The sequence below is a fragment of the Manis javanica genome, chromosome 15 (assembly GCF_040802235.1).
Source record: "Manis javanica isolate MJ-LG chromosome 15, MJ_LKY, whole genome shotgun sequence".
Classification (NCBI taxonomy): Eukaryota; Metazoa; Chordata; class Mammalia; order Pholidota; family Manidae; genus Manis; species Manis javanica.
This window is the reverse complement of record NC_133170.1, coordinates 42955875-42980565: the sequence shown is the minus strand read 5'-3', so window position 1 is coordinate 42980565 and position 24691 is coordinate 42955875. Positions and strand designations below refer to the sequence as shown.

General features: G+C 37.2%; 1 protein-coding gene across 1 annotated transcript in view; it reads right to left on the bottom strand.

Moving 5' to 3' along the window:
• The window catches only part of KCNH8 (potassium voltage-gated channel subfamily H member 8), a 350458-nt gene that overhangs the window by 81834 nt on the left and 243933 nt on the right, over positions 1 to 24691 (bottom strand). Inside the window, exon 7 of the mRNA XM_036996268.2 lies at positions 24081 to 24288. Within this exon, the coding sequence (XP_036852163.2) occupies positions 24081 to 24288 (208 nt within the window). The remainder of the gene's footprint in view (positions 1 to 24080; positions 24289 to 24691) is intronic.

The following is a 24691-nucleotide window of genomic DNA, read 5'->3' as shown; positions in this document are numbered from 1 at the left end:
TCAACAGAGAAACTGCACTCTATATGCTTGGTGGTCAATCAAATAATGCTATATTATTCATTTAAGAATATCTAATTCTTCAGAATCCTATTGTATTAATTTTTTGGTTTTTGCAAATATATTTGCATTGATATGGACAAACATTTTTGCATGAAATATAGAGAACACTGTATGGGAGACTGGAATAATGTATCCTCACTTAGGACATGGTCTTATTATAAACCTGGTACTAATTTGCTCTGTGAAATCATTTCATTGGTTACTCCCTAATGGGTCAAAGTCACCACATATTCCAAAATAAACCATTGCAGCCACAGAATAGCTTTGAAACCTGTAAACCTAATGCAATATATTTTAAAAATTAATGAAATTAGCTAGCACTAAAACCATGATTTTTATGGGCAGATGATAAAATTAGTAACTCCACTTTCCTTCTGTGTATCACACTCAAAAAAGCCAACCTTGACAGAATTCCATTTCAGGCTAGAAAGATTGCTAAAAATAAGCCTGTATTCCCTGACCATCAGCAGCAGGTTTTCAGCAAAGACTACAGGTACCCTGGGCACTGGCTTATTTACTGTAAATACAGTACATGTAGTTTCTTGTGAACAAAATCAGCTGCCATAGTCATGATTTTAATCAGATACCATGTGTCAATAAGTAACAATAATGAGAGCTAAAACAACAATAGATGCTGTGGCAGCTGTAGCCATTAGCATGTACTGAGTAGCAATCACTTTATAGCATTTATTACTCATTATAACCTGATTAAGTAGCTGATCTTGTTTTTATCTTACAGATGAGGAGACAATACCTTAGGTAAGTAACACACACAAACCAACACAGATAGTAAGTTGAGCCAGGCTTTGGAGGCTGAATCTAGAACTCACATTCTTAAAAACTGTCATATAACATCTTACCCTGTGAGACCAAGCATAGGTTTATGGGGAGCTGTTCATTTTCAGCATCTTCATAAGAGAAATATGGGATAGATTTTGAAAGCTACATAAAGTTAGATGCACATAAACTTTCATGTCTATCTTTAATATTTTAATTGAATGCATCTTCCAGTATCCAATTCCTGCCAGTCTATCTAATTTTGGTGTAAAGGGCAGGGCATGGACAAGTATACCAGGATGCAAATCCACCATTTATAGAAAGAGCATCTTCATAAAACAGTTCTATCTTGAATGGGGTGGGGTTCTAAGCTCTGAGTCTCTGAGGAATTAAAATTGGGTTTTGTTTCTGTCTTTCCTGACTCACCTCAGTGGGAATAAACAAAAACCCAGAGACTCATGACTAGGTAAAGGACATGTCAGTAGGGAGATTTTGACAATAGCCGCCATAGGATCTCAGACTATGAACTACATATTAATTATTTCTTCTGTGGCTAGTTTGAGAAACCCTAAATGTTTGTGGCTAGTCTGAGAAGCCCTAAATGCAAAGCAAGCACTGACATATCCACACATGAAAAGAAAGGATAGAAGAGGTTTAGAAATGTTTATGCTAGGTATCTAATTAGTTTAGACAAAATGTTTAATAATCTATTTCCCATCATGTAACTATGAGCTATGTTCATGTTTGTTAAAATCTCAAATGGGGAAAGTATTCCAGTAGAAATTTTTAAATAAATTCATTAGCCTTTATAAATATAACCACATAGAGTAACGGAGGGAAGCTTTTCCCTGGTGTGAGTACATAGACTGTGAGACCAATTTTCTAAAAATGCATATGATGCCTCTTCCTGGGAATGTACAGCTGGACCAGACAGTTTGGCAAATATCATGAAGAGAAGTGTTTTCTGTGTTTCTCCGTCTTGAGTTTGGAATAAAGTTCCTAATCAGATCACACCTTCTCTGGTCTGTTGTCGCAGGGATCATATCTGTACATCTCACCCAGGACTCCAACCTATTATTTTTGGTCTTGTCTCTCTTTTTAACTTGTTCTGTATCAGGAGAGCAAACTGGTGACCCCTGAGTTTGGTCAGTTCCACAAATATTTTGTTTGCTTCTTAAGCTATGCATTTCAAGTTCTGAATTATTTGCCAATGTTTAAATATCATTGAGAGTTACCTAAAAATTCCAATTCCCAAATTCTCTGGAAAAATCGTATGTGGTCCTATTTCATCTGTATTGGTGTTGGAGGCGGGTCATGGCTGATTCCCTCAGATGGGACTTTCATTTCCATTTCTTTCAGAACTTGATTTCATTAACCTTTAGTTTATGACCTGGCCTGCCTTGCCCATGTAGGCCATGCCCCTTTCTTTCTTTTTTCTTTTTTTTGTTACTTTTTGAATTTTTTAAATTAAGGTATTATTGATATACACTCTTATGAAGGTTTCACATGAAAAACAATGTGGTTACTACATTCATCCATATTATTGAGTCCCTCCCCACATACCCCATTGCAGTCACTGTCCATCAGTGTAGCAAGATGCCACAGAGTCATTATTTGCCTTCTCTGTGCTACATTATGCTCAGTGAAATAAGCCAGGCAGAGAAAGACAAGTACCAAATGATTTCCCTCATTTGTGTAGTATAACAATGAAGCAAAACTGAAGGAGCAAGACAGCAGCAGACTCACAGACTCCAAGAAGGAACTAGTGGTTCCCAAAGGGGAGGGGTGTGGGAGGGCGGGTGGGGAGGGAGGGAGAAGGGGACTGAGGGGAATTATGATTGGCACACCTGATGTGGGGGAATCATGGGGAAGACAGTGCCACTTTCTTTTTATTTCACAACCCCAGCTCTTCAAGATTTATCTATTCTAAGCAAACTCATCTACTCACTGTTCCTCAATACACTGTGAGATTTCCTAATTCCATGCATTTGTTCACACTCTCTCTCTCCCCTCACCTAAATGTTCTCTCATGAATCCCCCTCCAAAATAGTATTTACTTTCTGAAGCTCAGCTCAAATGCCATCTTCACAGGGATTTGCTTAGAATTACTTCAACTTCATTCCAGATTTTTTAGGAAGATTTTGCCTTACAAACTAACATTGTACACCAAACCAACATTTAAAAAAATAATTTTTCTGTATTTCTGTGTATACCTCTTGACTTTCTAATGAGAGAGTATGCGTCTAGAAGGCAGGTTTTAATTTACAATTCTTCACATTCTTCAATTCACAGAATTGTTCTTAGGGCCTTAACAAATATTTATTTTATAGTAAATACTGAAAACCTTGTAGAGTTTAAATGTAACAGTCTCAAAGACTCAGGGTTTTTTTGTTGTTGTTCTGTTCTATTTTTTTTTTTTTTTTGGTATTTATACTCTCTCAGGAAAATAATCTGCAGTACATAAAATTGGTACTTATTCCAAAAGAATAGGATTAATATAGTAGCTAGAAATAAATAATTCTATATTAAACATATTTGACTATGTCTTCTCAAGACAGCAACATAATTTATTTTCCTGGTAACTAAACAATTTTGTTTGAAGGATTGAAATTTTGAGGTCTTAAGTTTAAATGATTTTCCCCTATAAAGGCATTCCAAGTGGGAATAAGGTCTTCAGTAATTAACCCTTTTTCAATTGGCTTTTATGGGTTAGATTATAACCATTACATTTCAAACAAAACACACAACGAATCACCCTGGAATTTAGGTTATGTTATTTTCCACAGAAACTGGTACAGTAGTTCTGGCAGGACTATGAACTTAGCTAATGTGTAAGTCCTTCTGATAATAGACACCAGAAATACTGGAAACATATATATATATATCTCCTTCCAAAAGAGGAAGTGAGGTGTCCCTGTGCAAACAGGGGGAGCAGCAGGTTTGTGAGCAGCTGTGTTGGTGGTGCTGATAGGGATGGGCAGCTAATCAAGGCAAAAATGTCTATATAGGCTTGGGTTTCCTGCTTGTGCAGATGCAGGACAGGACACTAGACATGCTGGAAAAACACCTTGTGTACAACTGGGATACTCTAAGTGTGACACCTGCAGGGAGAGGGGTAGGATTAATTCACCCAATCGTTTATGGGATGACAAGAAAAGTAGAGTTTGAAAAAGTAGTTCCTTGAGAGAAACTTTGAAAATTCAGGTTTATGCCTTGCACACATTGATTTCTAAATGTACACTGTCCATGAGGCACAGGAGCTTGGAAGCTAAGAAACGTTTTAAGAATTTGATCCTGGGGTAAGGCATAATTTTACTCTCCTTGGCCACAGCAAACAAACCACAACCAAAATTCTGGATATTCCCATACCTGCACATGATGTCTACATAAAAAAGCTCTACTGAAGATGAGCTCACAATAAAAATGGAGAAAAAAGAATTAACAAAATGCTTAGGAAATAGTTCACTTTTTACAGGTTAGATGAACCAAAAAATAACATACAATGAATTTGAATTAATAAAATAAAAATGGGGAAATACAATGAGATAGCATATTTAGAATATTTAAATTCAAGTCAGGAGTTTGATCTAATGCACATAAATTAAGGAACTGGAACTATTAAAAGTAATCCAAGCACTGTGGAAAATGAACAGAGATCTGAAAGAGCATCAAACAAAATTTATCTGTATATTTGATGGAAAATAGTTAATAAAGATCTATATATGTACAGTTAACTTCACATATTATAGATCTAATGAATATTTATAAAACTATGAACTAAAAATTATTTGCAAAAGAATTATATGCATATTCTATCAAAGCACACAAAAATGTATTTAAATTGAGCCCTCAACAAACACTAAAGAATCAGGATCATGTGGTGAAAATTCTGTGATAACCAATGGATGTAATTAGAAATCAGTATCAGAGAATTAAGTTAAAACATCTCACATAATTTTAATAATGATTTTAAAGATTTCAACACTTAAAACTTTACAGCATTAAGTGGGTTCTTTAGGAAAGAAGAGAACTTACAAATTAACGAGCTAAGTGCCTAATTCATCAAAGAGGAAACTGAAGTGACAAACAAACAAACAAAAAACAAGAAAACATGTTGTACTTATTCAGGGAAATGGAAATTAAATTAAAACAAGAACTAGAACTAGGAATTATTTCATATCCTCCACTTTCCCCATCCCCAGATTTTCACAAGTTTAAAATCATTGGTAACAATTGTTGGTGAAGATCTGGGGGAGAGGACACATACAACACTACTAAATAATAAAGTGGTACAACTGCTTCAGAGAGGAATTTGAAAGTATATGTTCACTTTGCAGATGCACAAGCCCTTTGACTGAGCGAGTGCATGTCTACCAACCTTCCCAGGGAAATCCCTGCACACGTGCGCAGTGATACTTGCACGTGCTCAGTGCTCACTACTTATTAGTGAGAGGTGCAAAGCAACTCAGCAGGGAACATATAAATCAACCAAAGGGATGAGTTAACTAGCTTTTTCTACAATCAAATTCTAATCCCAGCTCCAGGACATACTCTCTGTGTGATCTAGGACACGTTATTTAATCTATGTGCCTCCATTTTCTCATGGGCCAGTAGAGATGATACTAGTACTGGGCTCATAGAATAATGGCAGGGTTAAATGAATCCATCCATGTAATGTACCTAGAACGATGTCTGCTATTATCATTGTTGTTATTGCTATTACTACCATGACCACTGCTTCCATTTATGATGATTTATAATGGAAGCCAATGGAAAAAAAATTTATGTTGTGTTACTAATACATTTGTGTATAAAAATAGCATCTAAGAAAAGCTGATGTGCCAAATTTAGAATAGTAACGAGGTAGAGCAGGGCCGTGGGACAAGCACCACAATAACATCTCCGGCCTGTGATGAAAATGCCAAGATTTAAATAGTATAGTAAGAACAGAAAGGACTCCATCCTAAGGCTAAGATTCCACTTTAAAAACCAGCGAGTTAGAAGGTAAGATTTCTAACATTTTTTGTGGTAATTAGTCAACAAGACCCTATCTTAAGGCAGGGCAAGCAGCCCTAAATGATATGTTTTCACTGCTTGAGGGTAACCATTATCTTGGAGAACAAGATGAATAAATTCTTTATGTTAAGCTTATCTTACAGAATACCTAGAGGACTGACTGTGGATGGTGACATAATGTCTCTCGCTGGAGATAGATATCATGAGACCCCATGTGAAGCTTACACTCCCCTGGCCCTTTACCCCATTCTTGAAATCCTTAAAAGACAGAATCCTAAGCCTTTGAATGAGGCCTCCTCTCTGAGGCCGCCCACACTCCCCTTTCTTCAAGTGTGTACTTTGCCTTAAATAAAGCCTTCTTGCTGCTCAGCTTACTGTGTTTTGTCTCTGTGGTCTTCCAAGTTTCTTGGGAGATTAATAAGACCCCTTTCCCTGTGGTAAGTATCTTTGTTACTTTGCTACTTCATTCAATTTTTCTAGACTTAAGCACAAATCTTCTCTCTCTCCTTTCTACTTCAGACAATAGGGAAGGGCTGCTAAGAGCTCTGATTTGGGCTTGCAAGTTCCCGTCACCTGGTGACCCTGCCAGGACTGCAGCTGTGTGATCATGCTGTTGAGTAGCCAGCCTGACAATCTCCTTTTCTTAGAGCATAATCCCACTCCATTCAGTGCTCCACAGCTCCCCCAAATCCTTGGATGGTGGGGGCTCAGTCCGCACTCCATGCAGATTCAAGTGGACACTGGACAGCAGGTGACTTCAGGAGTTGGCAAGGGATCTGCCCTATGCTGAGCAGGAATTCAGGGAACTTCCCTTTCCTCTCTCCGTTGTTCCTTGCTCTTTACTGTCTGCATGGCTGCTGCTATTCACTACTACTCTCACTTTAAGGAATTCGTTCCTTACCTACACTTGTCTGTTTCGATTACTTTCTTGGTTAGAGTCTAGAACCCTCTCCCAGGTTGATGTCTCACTAAGTGAGCAGGGAGATCTCCCCAGACTGGATTGCCTGGCAACTGTAAGGACGTGTAGGGGAGCAAATTTTGCCACCCCAAGACATGCCTCTTTGGCATACTGATTATTTTAAGCTGGTTATTTTTAAGACACTGCTAAGAGAAGCTCTGAAAACTGAGAAGTTACACTTTCGCAGGAGACATTTCCATGTATAAGGGGAACTTCCATTTGTGAGGGTGTGTTCCTGGAAGAGGGGGGATGACTCTAAATCTCTAGAAACTCCTATCAATGGAGAAGGCAGCAACTTAAATTCGCGTAACTACTATACCCTGGTTTACTGTGCTTTTCCTGGTAACCTCCAATAACTGACTCCTCACGTCTAACATCTTCCTTTGATTTTAGCTAAAGATGGTATTTAAGGCAGTGGTTCGTGCCATTCATTCAGTTGAGTTCATTTTCCTGGGTCTTTCCCATATATACAGGAAGTACACATGTTGCTAAGCTTTTAAAAAATTTTTTCCTATTAATCTGTCTCACGCCAATTTGATTCCTAGACCAGGTAAAAGAACCTTGAAGGGTTGAGGAAAATTTTTCCTCACCAACAGAGGAAAGAAGGAGGCAGGTGGCATTAAAGAGAAGAAGGGCTTTGGCTTTATCTGTAATATTGCATTGATTTTAAAAATACAGTCTAAGTAAATATGGCAATATATTTTAAAAGATACAATTTCTAAGAGGAGTCTATTGTGTTTGTTCTAGATATTTTTTGTATATTAAAAATATTTTGTTATTTAAAAAAGAAAATTTCTAGTAATCTCAAACTTTCCCAGCTTTAGTTTCTTTTTTGTAAAATGGGTTTGAAGTATTTGCCTCAAGGGCTTGTAATAAAAATAAGATGGGGTAATGCACACCAATGTAGCAAGCACTGAACCATGCAGCAGAATGTGTTCAATAAATATAAGCTAAATATTGGTTTGATATAAATCAATTATTTTTAAAAAGTAAAGAAAAAATAAATTTGCAAGTAATTCCATTACTCATTGATTTTATTTCTAGTCTGTGTGTGTGCATGCAGAAGACTTTTGTTACCCATATAGGGATCATATCACATAGTAGAGAAAACTATATCCTGTCTGAGTTCTTCACTGAAATAACCTGAGTTTTTTCCCATGTTATTAAATATTCATTAAAATCCTGATGCTTCATGGCTTATTATTTCTTACATTTGTGTTTTCTTAATATTTCCTTTTTTTTCCTATTTTTTTCTATATGTTCCAAGGTTTGTGTGATTTATAAGGTATATGCACCATTAAGCTCTGTTTGGTGGTTACATTGAATTTTTCAAAAGTCCATCTAGCCTGTACATACCTCCTCGTCAGTTCATGGTAGGGGTTTGCCATCTTAGAGCCTCATGTTCCTTTCCTTGACTCTAAGATGGGAAATTTTGTACACTTTAAAGGTTCTCTGATTCTTGGATACACAGAAAATCTACTGGGCCTGACAGCCCTCCCATTCTGTAATGTGATGCCTGAGCAGTAGAGAGGTGATTTTTCATTTTCTTAGTGGCCTTGGCTCTGAGTGGAGCACAGAGTGGAGGTATGGGGGGAAGGGCTTCCCTGTGCGCGGGGCTCTCAAAATACTCAAGTTGTCCATTGACGAAATTTTAAAATTCAATTCTATTTACCTGCCTTTTAATGAATATTCCTCTTGGTTGATCTTAATTTTCAGTGATGGCTAAGATGTGATATTATGTTATCCTGGTCCTCATATTGGTTAGTGGGAAGATGCAAAAGGCTGCATCAAGGGTTGTTATTCAGAAGAACGCTTACCTGGATCCAATACTCTTAGATTTAGTTGTGGGAAAACAGGTAAAAAAAAAGTAAAGAAGATCCTAATTTAAGAAAAACACTGACATCCTGATTCTATATCATTGAAATCACACTTGATTTTCCATCACTTCTTTAAAATATTATCTTTACTTTTCAATACTGGAAATCAAAGGCAGTTATGTTTGGACTTGAGGAGAGGAATATATACACTAAAAAGTAATTTAGAAAAGACATTTCAGGTCAACTCTACTCCCTCTTTGAAATAAGAGTTAGAAGTTATAAAAACCAGTTCACATAATTTGGAAGAAGAAATATATATTTCTATCTGAGAGTAGAATAAATACCTCAGAGTAGAATAACTATTAGAAGTCTTTTGTTTCCCTCTTCTTCACATAAAAATAAGAGAAATTGATGTTCTAAAGATTTTGGAGGTTATTTGGTCACCTCATTTTACAGAGAAAAAATGTGAGCTCTGGAGCCAGGATTAGATGTCAGTTTCATAACTGCCAGTCTGCTGCTCTTCCCAGGACATTGTGAGGCCTTATCAGAGAGAAGCAACGAAGTAAAACTAGAAGTCTGGAATATATTCTCTCTAGGGTTCCTCCTCATATTAGTGTCCTGTAAATATATTAACCAAGGTTGGCTAAAATAAAAAGGTAACTTAACTGGGGGCAATTCAATTGCATAAGGTCAATGAGTACCATGGTTGAAAAGAAAATGCCAGAGTTAAAGGTTACATTGGAAAGGGACTCACCAGCTGGGCTAATCAGAACAGTGTCTAAATGACAGGAGCCTTAAGATATTAGGAAATGAGTTTTGCTTTTGAGTATCCTTTAGAGATTAAATCAGGAATGAAATTTTGAACAATTTAATCACAAGTTATTTCTATATCCAGTCTAGAGAGTGGTATTGCTTTGTCTCAATTTAAGAAATCATTACATTTCTTAAAAGTTGCAGGTACAGTAAAATTGTTTATTGAGCTTCTTTGCATCATAAAATTAGAAGTGCATGGCTGTGGCTAAAATCCTCCAATGTTTAAGAACTTCAGGTAGAAACGGACTAAATGAGAGGGATTTCACAGCATGCATACTACTATACAGAATACAATTATACTGTAATGTTACAAAACCTGGAAAGAATGGAGAAATTAAAAAATTTCCTACTAATGAGTTAAGGCTGCTTGGCCCAGTTTTCACTAATGACGAAAGATATGCCAACAGGTGAAGGCACTATTTTTTGGACACACCCAAGTTTCAGGTGCAAGGTAGTTTTCTTAAGGGAACTGTAACTATATCTTCTCTGAGATAAAAATGATCTTACAGATCATCTAGCTTTAAGATATTTTTGTTTGTTTTGCTAACCAAATACCCATGAAAGAACATCATAAAATATACCAACTATATGCAAGCAATTTATAATGTGGGTATATGAATTTATCATCAGAGATCTACAGCTTCCATTTATTTTCCTTATGATTCAATAAGGATTGAGAGTTCAGTAAGAATCAGTCACATATCTCATTTTCAAGAAGATATTTGGGGCACATATGGTTTAGTAAAATTTCCTAGGTCAAATAGCTGATTAGTAGCAGGGCTGTGTGGTTAGAACAGAGTCCCAAATTCTAAGCCAAGAATTGTTCTATTATACCATATTACTTTATTAAATGTATTTTTGAGGGCCATAATTTAAAGTTTGGTGTGACTCTGTGGAGTACCAAGCATCAAAAAAAATCTGTTAGTGTTTTATAAAGTATCTTTTTAGTAAAATCTTCTAGTGAAAATAGAGTAAATATTTGATAAAATAAATAATTGTTTCAAGCCAGCAGCCTATTAGACATTAAATAAATCAGGGAGAAATTAGACATTAAATAAGTCAGGGAGAAGTGCTTTAGATTATATGATTGTCTTCTCAAAACAAAGAAATTAATTAAAACATATTAGATACATATTATTTGGGAAAGCTGTAAGATGTTAATCACAAGTCACTAGATTTTCTTATACTAATAATAATGGTAACAAAATTAATGGAAAACAGATCCCTCTTACATAAGCACAAAAAGATTTAGGAATAAACTTAGTAAGAAATATGTGCAACCTATGTAAAGGAAACTACACAATTTCTCTTTATTAGAAAACTTAAGTACATACAGAGAAAATACCATAACCTTGGATGACAAGAGTAGCTCAATATTATAAAAGTTTAATTTCTGAAATTAAATCCAATTAATTGACACTGGACTTTTTTTGAGGGAGGAAATTTTTTCTGTTATTGATCTAAATGAGTAAATGGGCCAGAATGGCCTCATTCTACTTGCTGTACCAAAATTTAAACAGTACAATCATTAATATTCTGTAATATTAGTATAAAATTAGGCTGTCAATAGAAGAAAAATGAAACAGTAATAGTTATAAGTGTGCAAAATTAGGTATGATTAAAATGCCATATTTAATTAGTGGGAATAAATAGATTATTCAAGAAATGATACTGCAAAACTCATTAGGCATTCAGAGTGCACATACATAAAGGCATATATGAAAAAGAAAGAAAGTTAGATCCAAGCCTCAATCAGCTCTGTCAGACTCGCCGGACCACTTTCTCCTCTGGATGCTCACAGTATCTTTCGGATCACCCTAAACTCAGTGTTTCCTGTGTTAGATACATCTTCAACCTTGAACTCAGTTAAGAACAGAAAATCATTTGGCACTTTCTGAGTCAGAAACACATTGCTGTCCCTGATCTCAACAACCATTCAACTCAGGGAAATTCAGCTGGGCATAAAGGAAGCGGTCAGAGGGAAGCAAAATTTCCAAAGGCAGAAGCCAGAAGATTCTTTGGGAGGAGCATAGGAAGTCAGTGAAGTCACCTTCACACAAAGGCTCCTTGGAGAAAATACTCAGAGGAGATTCTCTCTCCCAAAGTCTAAGTCCAGGGCAAGCTCAAAATTTCAAGAGCCAAGAGTGTTCTTTGAGGGCTGAAAGGCCAAAATGAGATCTGGAAGCAGCTCCTTGGAGGGGTTTGGGTCTAGTTAGAGCTCTAAGCTGTGCCAACCCAAATTTATGTCCAGCTAGAAGATGGAAGCATGTTTGAGCAATTTACTGAGACAGGAAACAGAAAAAGGTCTGGGACAGGGAGAAAAGAGCAGCTAAAACGATTAGCCTCCCCTAGTATCCCCATCAGGCTAAAACCACTGCTCATAATTCCTTTCCATAATGCTACCACATAGTCAGAAACTGAGAATGTATCAACAATTCACCAGTTCACAGAAGCATCACACAAACTCTAAGACACTAAGTGAGAAAAAATGGCCTCCAAAATCCACATATTTAAATAGTTAACCTAGGTGATATGTGCTTTAAAAATCAGAAGTATGGATTTGGTCCTCATCCCCCATTCCTGGTACAGAGCTCCTAAAACCCTTGTTACTTCCAAAGTGGCAAGAGGGATAACAATGTCTTTTGCTATGGGAATGAGGTGACTTTGGATGGGGCTGCTTTCCAGGAGGACCAACCATGTGATTAGAAGGTGGGAACTTTCCGTCCCAACCCCAGACCTACAGGGAGGGGTAAAGGGCTGGAGGTTGCATCAATTGCCAATGGCCAGTTGTTGTGCACTAACTTGCTATGATTTTAAATTCATGTTTTGAAAGCATGTTTTAGACAAAAGTTGTTTGTGGTTTGAGCTTGCTTTGAATTACTTGTTTTTCGGAAATTGTTTTGAAGTTGGATATTAGGACTTCCTTACCAAGCTCTCACACCTGCAGTGGAGAGGACCATTATGTCACTGACACCATAGTAATTGTGGTGGGGTATCCAGCAGGGGACGGACTTCTTAAACTTTAAAAACCAGCAATTCAGGTGTGTTTTGTCTGGATGAAGTACTCTTTTCTCACCTAAATAGATCTCTGAAGATCTTCAGACATTTCACTCTTGACTGGTAGTAGTGTTAAACTATGCATAAGTCTCAGGAGGAGAAGGGACATGTCTTTCTGCCTCAGCAAGGCTACTCCTTGGAGGCAGTTGTACAAGCCATAATGGTCCCTGGAGTAAGGACTTTCTGAGAAGCCCCGTTGCCTGCCAAGACTGGTGTATGTGCCCCAGCAGCAAGGGACCTAAGTTGGCAACTTATGGAAAGGTACACATGAACTAAGTTTGGACTTAAATTCTTTCATCTCCCTTTTGTCTGGAACAATAGTGTAATTAGTTGGAGTATGCTATTTCTTTATTGCCTTATTAAGGGATAACCTGTATGCTGTTGGCTTGTGGAAGACTCATGGAGCCTCTGATTCACAGCCGGTTGGTCAGAAGTGCAGGTAACATCCTGGGCTCGTGACTAGTGTCTGAAGTGGGGGGGCAGGAGGCAGTCTTACAGCACTGGTTCCCTAACCTGTGGAATCTGATGCTATTTCTAAGTAAATAGGCATCACATCTGAGTTGAATTTTAGGACAATTAGTGCTTGGAGAACTGCTTGTTGGTGTGGGGCTATCCCTTTTCCCCCCAGTGGAACTGGGCTTAGTACCTGATTTACTATAAGAGGCATTATATGAAAGACAGCATAGTGATTATAATAATATTTGCTAGATACTTTCACATAAAGTCCAGATAAAAAAGTTAAAGACTGACCAAATAATCACTAGAGCATCACAGTTAAAGCATGACACTGAGGAGTCATAAAGTATTATCTGTTCAAAACTTTAGCCTTAGGAATATGACATTGTGGTTCTGGTGTTTACTTTCATCATCAGAACTTATTTAAATAAGTCTGAGTTGTTTGTTTTGGTTTAAAAAAATCTGAGTATGAATGGGCAAAGAGCTATGCTTTGCTATAAACTCTTTAAGTTTTGTTAGAGCAGGCAGTTGTTAGACATAAACAGGAGAAAGGCGCTAGCCTATCACCGAGGAAGACTCCTTGCTGGCCAACCCTGAACACATCTTAGTTCCCAGTTCACAGTCAAGGATGCCTAGCCTGTCAAGAGGCCCAGGACGACAGGGTCTAGAGGGCAGGTGCAAGAACCGAAGACCTTGTCTGAAAGTAGCCCCACCTCATTAAAATAACATCTAGATCTAATTAGCATAGTGGTTTTGGTCCCCCTGTGGGCTTCTCTTAGGTACTTATGGGTCAAGTGCCTTTGCACTGAGAAAAGGTTATTTGACCTAGAGCTGTCAATCAATCTGTCAAATGACATAAATGCAGGGCAGGACTTCCTGCCACCTTCAGAAAAAGTAAAAGCCAGCCTAACCCTAATAGCTGGGCTGCTTCTGGTTTCCAGATGGCCCCTCTCCTGTCTCAAAAGTGTACATTTTGCTTTAATCCAATAAATTCCTTGCTGCTTTTTCTTGCTAGTTGGTCTCTTGACTGAATTCTTTCCTTTGAGAAGGCAAGAACTAGGGAAACACATCACGTTCCACCAGTAACAGTTTCACACTTTATATTAGCCTCAATAAGTCAATACTTAGTACCAGTATCATAGTCAATACTCAGAGCCTTATGAATGTAGTAATTACTTTTCACAATAAAATTATAAAGAGACCAATGATTTATTAGAATATAGTGAATTCTTCCTAGATTGGAATAATAGCTAAAATTTGTTCTTTAGTAATACCACAAATAGGATAATTATTATATATATACATAAATCTACCAATTTATATTAACAAGTGAATAAAACAAGAAATAAGTAATTTGTTCTTAGGGAAAAATTCAGCAGAGAATGAAATTTCAAAGTCTTGAGGTGTAAATAGACTATGGGTTGCAAGATGATTATTGGCTAAAAGGTCAGATACATTATCAAAATGGGCAGAGGCAATGTAGATAATCTTACACTTAGATAATGTTTTATAAATCAGAAAACCAAAATAGCTCAGTATATGATACTTATCAACATTCAGTAATATTTATATTCATATTAATGACTCAGGTATTAAGAGGTCTTTGAGAGAGAGAAATCAAGGGGAACAGAATTTGTCAACCTAAAATATGCCTCCTTGACATAGGATTATTTAAAACTCATTACTTTTAAGAAACTGCAAACACAGGAGAAGCTCTAAAACCCAAGTACCGGTTACCCTTTTATAACAGGCATTTATGTGAACTAGAGAAATCCGTTTATAGGGTTTGCTGCCTTCCTGTGCCAGGAGGAGGGGAATGATGCAGGCTCCAGAAACTGTTGTCAATGGAGAAGGCAATGACAACTTTTCATCACAATTATTAAAAAGAAACAACAGGTCCCAAATGTACATTATGTACCACCAAGACTTAATCTCTAACAGCTGCAGTTAACCCTCTCCCAGGAGTTGAATTTTAAACCAATCAGTCTGGAATTCCCTGATCAGCACTGTGAGGGCTTTTGCCTGATGAGACCCACTGTTCTTCCGGCTAATGGCAGGTTACCTTGCCCAAAACAATCCTTTCTTTTCTTAACCTAATAACCTTGCCCCTGATCCATTTTTTCTCCTATACATGCCTTACATTTTTCTTTTGTCTAGTAATTTCTTTCTTTTTTTTTAATTAAGGTACTATTGATATACACTCTTATACACTCTTATGAAGGTTTCACATGAAAAACAATGTGGTTACTACATGCACCCGTATTACAGAGTGCCCCCCCACCCTTTTGCAGTCACTGTCCATCAGTGAAGTCCCATTTTGCAGAGCTCCTCAGAGCCCCCATCTGCTTGTTAGATGGGGTGCTGCCTGATTCATGAATTCCTCAATAAAGCCAATTAGGTCCTTAAATTTGCTCAGTTAAATTTTCATCCCTTAACACAACCATACTTTTATTTACTGCATTTTCTTAGGAACTACTCATATCTGACTCCTCAACCCCAAGATATTCTTTTGTCTTTAATTGGAGATGGTACTTAAAGCGATGGCTTGGGCCATTTTGGCGAGTTACTCAGTTTTCTGGCTCTTTCCCACATATACAGGAGGTGTACATGTTATTAAACTTGTTTATTTTTTTCCTGTTAAACTTATTTTTATTACAAGGTTGTCTCAGCCAAGAACCTAGAAGGGTAGAGGGAAAATTGCTTTTCCTCCTCGACAGAAACAAAACAGCTCCTGCTCAAGTGTGATCTGAATACTTAGGAAATTCAATATTTTCATAGCCAAAATATCCAAAAGAAATACTCAGTAGAAACAGAATCTTGACTTTCTGCTTCTTAAGAGTTTATGACCTATGCTTATGGCAATCCATTCTAATCAAATAATCAATGAGAATTTTGTTCAATAATAGTATCAGTGATGAGCTGCCCCAGAGAAGTACAGACCAAGTGTAGCTTACTTCCCAGACTGAAGGAGGACTGATTTTAGAACTTTTCCTCTTTTAATCCAAAGGTAGCCTATTGATACGGTACAGAAGCCTTATTGGTGGCCCACTCATTCATTCCTGCATCCTCCCAAATACATGCATTGTACACGGGTTCTCTACACACACACACACACACACACACACACACACACACACACACACAAAGGTCAGTATCAGGGGAAGAACACAAGGACAGGAGTTTGTGGTGGGGTATGTACAATAATACACACACACATATACATACATATGCATATATACATGTATGTTACTAACTGTAGCATATGTGTATGTTATTAACTGCAACAAAATAAGAGCATCATGATTCTATAGTACTTTCCAGTTTCATGTATACTAGCTTACTTAAATTCACCACTACTGCCCAGAATAGATATTTTTAATTATTTTCATTTTATAAATGAGGTTACTCTATTCTTGTAGATTTTCTGTGACATGGAATATATGGAATCCTATATTTTTGAAAAGGTGAAAATCATATATATTCTTTCTACTCTGATACTGAGTTTTAGTAATTTTTTCCTGAGCTGTGTTTTTTTAAATTCCAGATTCATAGGATGTTAACAGAACGTTAATAAAGTGGATTATAAAAAGGATGGGTTATGAAGTAAAATAAATTCATGCCATGTGCGGGTTAAATAAAGTTCAATGAGTTTCTTTGGGAGTTCTCTGAGTTCATACACTGTGCTAATTTGCGTTGTCAGTCCTTCAGAATGGGATGAAGTAGCTGCATTTCTCCACCTTATGTGATAACAGAACCATTGCTTGGAGTGTTTGAAGTGTGAAGATATTTGAAAATTGTGATGCAAAGGTATTCTGTGTGTATTTCAGCCTCAGTATGTTCTAATCATGTGTCCTCTTACTGAGGAATCCCGACAACTTGACATCACATTAACTCCTAGTTTGCAGCCTGAAGTGCAGAAGTTCCCTATCAAAGGATTGAGAACATTATGCAATTAAAAGCTAATTTTCTGCTACTTCTCCTCTCTAAATGCACAAATACATTTTAAACACAGAAGGTCAGCCTACAGAGATACTTAAATTCATAATTGAAAATTCATATATACTTTATTTCTCCAATTATCATTAAGTAAAGTTTATTTTCAGACTCAGAAATTGAGCATAAGGGATAATTTGAGTTTTAAGAATAAACCATTTGCTTTTTATGGCAAAAGAATAAAATCTTGCTCCTAAAACACGCGATTGTTTCTGTTCTCTAGAAAGCTTTATCAAAATAGAATAGAGCATTGACAAATCTAAAAAATGATAGTACTTGATTTTAGCTTCTCAGAATTAACGGTAATGTAAATTGTTTCTGATGAGGTTAGCTACTTCTCAGTGGATCTCCTTGGTCCATTAGGAATGAACTGTGTCCAAATAAATTTGCAATTAGGACGGAGATTGAATAATGATAGCAAAGTGAAAAAGGACAGGACAGACTGAATTGTTGCTGGTTTAGGACTGTTTATAACCCAGAGAATGAAATTTCACAAAAAAAAAAAATCCCAAGATTTTTAAAACATTGGTTACTCAAAAGCGCAGACCCAGCAGCCCTGGCTCCATCTGGAGATTAAAAATGCTAAGTCTTGGACTCCATCTCAGACTTAATGAATTAGAATTTGTATTTTAATGCAATCCTAAGGTGGTTTCAGCACACATTAACGATCAAAACTATGCTTAAAAAAAAAAATTAACTCCAGGAGTCTCTCACTAGTGTCCATTTTGATGGATGGAAACTTTCACTTTAGGCTATTTTTCTCCCCCTTATTTATCTCATATATTCCCCAAAATGAGAATCTACAGAGAAGCGTTATCTTAAAAAGTTTGTACAATCGTTTATACACATCCTGGAAATGCAGAGTGCTGATAAAGTCTACCTTCTTGAGGAAACTTTGGTATAAGTATTGAAGTAATCCTCTCACAATATCATAAGCCTGCTCGTTTTTTTCCCCATTACCCAAGGCTTGTAAATTCTAAGCACTTAATAACTAGAGAGCCGTTCAAATCAATCAGCATTTATGATGTTTTATCTAATAAGGATCAGGAGATTTAGGGTTAAAATTGTCAATGAAAATTTGAAAATGATATCTGACTTAATCCTTTTCTTCCCATTCTAGATTTTTGGGTTTTTTTTGGCCAGTGATACAGATACACTTTAAGGCATCTACAATGATAAGTGCATTCTAGCTGAAGGATTAAAAGATAAAAAAGCTTTTCTCTTTTACAATATACTCTCATCTGTAACCTTTGAAGCAGATCATTTATTTGAAAATTCAGTGTGTCATAACCTTAATAGAGATAGCTTTGAGAAAAAATGAAAGCTAGAATTTAGCTACAAAAGGGAGCTCCTGACCAAGATGCAATCTGGCTGAGGAAGCACAGCTGGGTAAGCAGAACTCCACTGCTACGTTTATGGAAGTAATATAAATGTAGTGAGCCAGATGGATTGAGAATTACCATCTTTCAGCTAATTCCATTTGACATGATGATGTCTGAGAAGGATATGATGATTCCTAGAAGCACTTTAATAAATGTTTTCTTATAAATTTCAATGTTTGCTCTTAAATGTAAAGGTTAAGATATTGTAGAAGACACTCATTTTTCCTTTCTTTTTTGGCTGTCTACAGTCCTGTGTTAAGGGGGTATTCTCCCTTGAGTACAGTAATGGAGAGACAGAGGGCCCCACTTCATCATGGACGTGTAGCAGAGAGGATCGCTCCTCACTTCCACAGTCAGTGAGCATGGGACTTATGTTTCACCAATTGGGTTTTTCTTTCACAGCCTGTGAGTCAGAGATGAACAAAATGTTAGGACTCTCTCCTTGGAGTCTGCAAAGACAAAAACATGTCCAGCCCATCTTTGCAAAATGCCAGCAACTGGGCTTTCTTCTCTGGAATACCTGGAGCTGTCTTGGCTCATATTCTCTCCCCTAGTGTTGTTCTTCTGTCCTTTGTTCTGCACGTCCTGCTAATGAATGCCTTTTCTGTTTTTGGCTTGCCATCAAGAATCATGACGGATACAGAAATATCACTTCTTCACTAGACTTGAATGGTATTGCTATTTGAATTCTGCATAGCTCACTGACATATGTTTGAGCAAGTAGGCTACAATTTCAGAATGGGCTCAACTCATGATGAGGAAGTAATGGGTGGTGGTGGTGGTAGTCACCAGCTATAAGAACATACTAAGAACATACTTTGCACCAGAATCCACCTCAGGTATGTCAACTTGAGGACATCTAAACCTCAAAAAAGCTGAGGGTCAGTATTGCCACATCCCTTGTACACGTGAAGAAACCAAGATCATTGTATCAAAAGTCATACACTGAAGTCATCTTGGCCAAAATCTCATGTCTAGTAAATTCCTGGAGTAGTATTCAAATCCAAGTTTCTCTAGCTAAAATCAAACCTATTATATCCTATTCAGGATCCTAGTGGAGCCTTAGGATGATTCTAATTGAACTTTGTAAATGATAATAGTTAAAATAATATATCCCTACATTAACTGGGATATAAGGAAACATGCAAGGTCTTCTCACACATTTTTTCTGGGTCTTTATTGACATTTTCTTAGAGAACACAAAGGCTCCTCAAAGAAATCGTTCTGAAACATTTCTTTGTACCCAAAACAAAACTTAAAATTTAAAAAGTACCCTTCAACTCAGCTATGATCTGTCCCTTTAATACAGTGTTAAATCTTGCCCTTGAAGCATTATGTTTTAATTCCATAAAAGTTTTATATATCCCAACAAGTTTGTAGGATGGATGTTGGACCTGCCACATATTTTGGCCTTGAAAGAGAAATCTCTTGTATGTGTGTAATAAGCTATATGAAAATTGCTAATTTTTCAGAAATAGAAATAGAAATTTAGGCAGATATGCTATTTTGAATGTATCCAAAAGTGTTATCATTTGCTATCTAGGACTACACTAAGCCTGAAAAGCAACATTTCTAAAGGCATGTCTTAATAAGCTTTCCATATAAGATGATAAGTATCACTAGTCACACTTTCTTTATTTGAAGCAACTGTCATAATAAAATGGCAATGATGGCTATAATAGCCACTGTTTATTGAGCAGTTACTAGGTGCCAGGCTCAGAGATAAATGCTGCATAGATTGCCTAATTTAATACTGGCAACCCCAATGAGGCAGGCACTTTTGTTATTGCCATTTCATAGATATTGAAAATGAATCAGAACAAAACATCTCTCTCTCTGCTTCCCTGTGTGCTATATTCCAGAGACTGTCATGACTCACGGGAGCCTTAAGGTGAGGACCAAACTCTGAAGCTTAGTATCCATGATCTCTAAAGATCTGGTCCCTGACCACCTACCTCTTTAGCCTCATTACTTTACTACCAGCTGTCTCCCAAATTCACCCTTTGTGCTGTTCTTAGTGATCTATCTTACATATTTATGTCCCTGCTGTTACTTGGATCTCGGCAGCTGCAGAGATAAGACCTATCCATTCTTTAACAAAACTAGCCCATCCTGGAAAAGCCTTTGCTGACATTCTAGTTAGATTTAGTTTCCACTCCTCTATGCATGTTCCTGTCTATAGAATGTATCACACTGTGATATCTCTATTGAATTCTTTGTCTTTCTTTCCTACTGGATTTTAAGCTTGATGACATGGAGTACATTATTTGTTTTGTTATCTCTGGGGTCTAACACAAGACCAAGCATACAGTGGGTACTCAAAAAATATTTTTTGAACAAATGACCAAATCTTAAATGAACATCCTGTTTGTTCTTCTTTCAATCTCCCTGTCCAAAAAAGTTGCTAACTAGCCATTTCCTATAATTTTAGAATATTCAAAATTATTAGAAGGGCTTCTATTTAAGGAGTCAGGAAATCTAGGTTCTTGTCCCATGCTTGCCAGTTAGGAGTTCAATGACCTTGGAGAATAATTCATTCAACAATTTTTTTACACAGTTGCCACATGCCAGGAAGTATATACCTCAACGGGGATTTAGCAGTGGATACAGTAGGCAACAGCCCCTTCTACCATTGTTCTTATGTAACGCGAAGCTAGGTTTCTCCCTATAAAGTCAAAGAGTTGGACTAGGGTCTTTCCAGGTTTAAAATTCCATTAAACAATAAGCCAAACCTCAGATACCTTAAAATATGATATAGGGAGACATAAAAATATGAGTAAAATACAACACCAGGCAAACCGTTTCATAACTAGCCTCTGATACAGTCTATGAGTATTAGGTCTTCCTTCCAAAAATAGGTATTTTACAGCAAAGTAACTATAACATTTGTAAAGATTAACTTTGATTTGTTCTGATGCAAAATACTGGAACTCTCCCTAGTTATACGGAGTACACCTGTACTTGAAAAAATCATTTCAAGGCAATTAACAATGATTAGATAGGAAGTTCTATTTTATCCCTCGGGAAGATGAATCTGTTCTATACATCTAATGTTAGTCACAACATAAAGAACAACATGTTCTCTAATCAAATTACATTTGTGAAATGAATTTTTCGCCTCATGGTAATTAAACCAAAAAAGGTAAAACTTGTTACTAGAGGACAAATTACATAGTAAAAACTAAATTAGCCTTGACTCTCTGCTGCTTCATTAAAAAATTAGGAAGGGAAGGTCATAATAATTTGATTTGTGTCCAAATCTCAGCTGGAGAATGTTTTAATTGAACAATGATACAAGTGACTTTAGGGGACGGGGAAGTCCTTGTAGCCAAGCCTATAAACTCAATGTTGATAGACAATAATTAACACACTACCTTCCTGATCATATCCCCAGAGGTGTTTGCACAGGAATCTAATTCTCTAAAGACAAATGCTCAGTTATTTTTATTATAACTGAGTAAAACATATCAGTTCCTTGACATGCTGTGATCCTTACGTACATCCTGCTATGATGTACATCCTGATGTGTCCCTTGTCCTCAACCTTGTTGATACTGGGTGGTTACTAGTGACAGTTTTTGTGGGCACTGAACTATGATAAAAAGTGGATATATTAAGCACACAATACTGCATCTGCTCTTCCAGTGAATCATAAATCATGGAACCTGAAGTAGACTTTCAAGTTATATAGTGAGTTTTCTCATGTTATAGATGAGGAAACTGAGGCTCAGACAGGTAAATAAAATTACTGCCAATCTCACAGTTGGTTAGTGGTGGAACTGTGATGAGAAATCTAAAGCCCCCAAAACCCAATGTTCTTCTCCTCAGATTATGCCAGTGCTCCCTTCAGGTTAACTTCCAAGTTACAAGCCTTCCCTTCACCACGGTGAACCATACACCAGGACCACGGGGCGTGGTGGGCAGTTCAGGAGCAGTTCAGGTGGTTGGGTTCTCTTTCCTTGGAAAATAAATACCTCTGTGTGTTTGTGGGAAGGAAAACAGCTAGTCTGTGCATCTGCAGCAGAACTGGCATGTTGGAAATGAAACAATAAGCATTCCTCATATAACTAAATTTGAGAGCGTGAATAAGCTGAATTTTCCCATCTGGAGACTCTAAGACTAGACAAGACCTACAAATTAATTTAAGTGTATAGGTCTGGGGCCTGAAGGAAATTAGGTCAGGTCCAAAAAAGGAGTCAAGTGGCTGACCACAAGCTGGGATTTTAATATGGATTTAAAACAAAGGGCAGAGATCTAATGCTATAATTAATGGAACACCATTAGGGCCACACTGGGCATGTGATGAGGACGCCTTTAGGATGTCGGAGAAGGGGAAATGATACTGAAGGATGGAAAAGCTTTAGTCCAAGTACATTCCAGATTTTGATCCTCTGTTTAGTCAACCCTTCTCTTTCCCTCCACAGTTATTTCTCTCTCTCTTTCTCTCTCTTCTCATGTTCTCTTTATGTAGTATATTTTTGCTTTCACTCTGTAATTTTATTTCTCCTTTTACTTTGTTTCTGAGAATTGAGGGTCACAGCAAGACATGAAAAAAAAAGTTATTTGACAAGGAAGATAAGAAAAAAACTATCAGAATACATTAGTGACTTTGCATAGCTCAAGGTCAACACTGAGATGTGTAGGAGCATTTTTAAGAATCTAGACAGGAGATTTGCTCCTTGAATTTGTTTTCTTACGGTCTCCAGCTTATTCACCAAAGATGCCCTTTGAAGGTTTTGTACATGCTCTATGAGACAGTGGCCTTTACAAGAGCCAACCCAGGGATGCCACTAAGTGCAGCCATGACAAGCCAGAGCATTTTTCTCTCTTGGGACTCTCTTGTGACTTTATCCCTGTGCAAAGGTCTGAGCATCTTTCTAAAGGTCTAGATTGATTTTTGGAGGAGAAGATAAGTGGAGGATTTTCTAGCCAACCAAGAAACAGATTCTTTTGATTAAAGGTCAGATTCAGAAAAAAAGTCCTATGTAGGGCACTCTGACAATTCTTTACAGGCAATGGCTAAGGGAAGAATGCAGAGATTTTAGATTCCTGCCTCCAGAATGTTAATTTTCTGTAAGGGACTCGTGATTGGCGTGCGATGAAAGATGTGTCCACGTGCTGAATGTTTTGGAGTCATATATGCAGAACTGAGGAACACTTGGAAAATCTCCCTGTGTAAACTTCTATGTATTATGGTAACAAAAAATTTTACAAATTATATTTGTAAGTACCCCATCCTCTCCATCACTGCAAATCCTTAGAGTGTACTAAATGTGGGAAGTGTGTCATGATAGCACTCTCACTCTTTTTTAAGGAAAAAAATGGTAGCAAAACCTTTCGTATAAACTTGCACCTCAAATATAAGTGATCATCTTCTTACAATTTAAAATACTGAGTGAATGGTCATGGGCCAGTTGCCCAGTGATTTACTGTTACCAGCCCTGCCCTGGAATGTCACGATAAGACCACCCATTACTCATCTAAACACTTCTACAGCTGTGCTGGTCGTTTACAACAGCCAAGCCATTGAATGCTTAATCCATTACTCTTTGAAAAAAAATAAAGTAAGGTTGTTCCAAAAAACTTTCTCAAAAGAAACCAGTTGTATCATGGACCCCTTCCCCACAAAAAGATAAGACAAACTGATAGCCAGAGAATGTACATTTATAGACTCATCTTTCATTCCCTCCAAATTCTAGACAATCTTCCTTTTCACTTAACAATGGAAAATGTGACAAATGTGAGCCCTTACCAACTTCCCACTTCAGAAGGCTGTTGTCTTCCCTCTCCATTTTTCCAATGACATACCAGATACATGCCATCCAGTGTGCAAGGAGCGCAAACATGGACATGAGCAGAGTCAGGACGATTGTGCTATGTTGGGAATAACGGTCCAATTTCTGCAGGAGACGCAAAAGACGCAGCAGCCGGACTGTCTTCAGGAGATGCACGAGGGACACCTGTGGTAGGAGACCGAGCAGCACAACTTGGCTCATGTGTTCGCTTCAAGCCACGACAGTTCCTTAACTTACAGCCATGCTGGAAAGTTCTTGAAATTCATTAAAGCCATGATTGCAATACTATGGTCATTTTAATGACCATTTCTCTGCTATTTCTTGACATACTATATCAAAAGGTAATAGGATAAAGGATGATAAGTTGAATTTGAGTAAATAGTTGTCATCCTTTATTGATCTGCCTTTTTTTCCTCTACCTGTCTGACTGAATCTATATTCTGTATACAACTGAAGCACATTAGGATATCAGGAGTGAATATAACATGCCTCCACTCCTACATACCTTTTCTTTCAATTCCCCTTTCTTTCCTCCATGTTGCTTTATGACAGTCTGTTACATAGACTT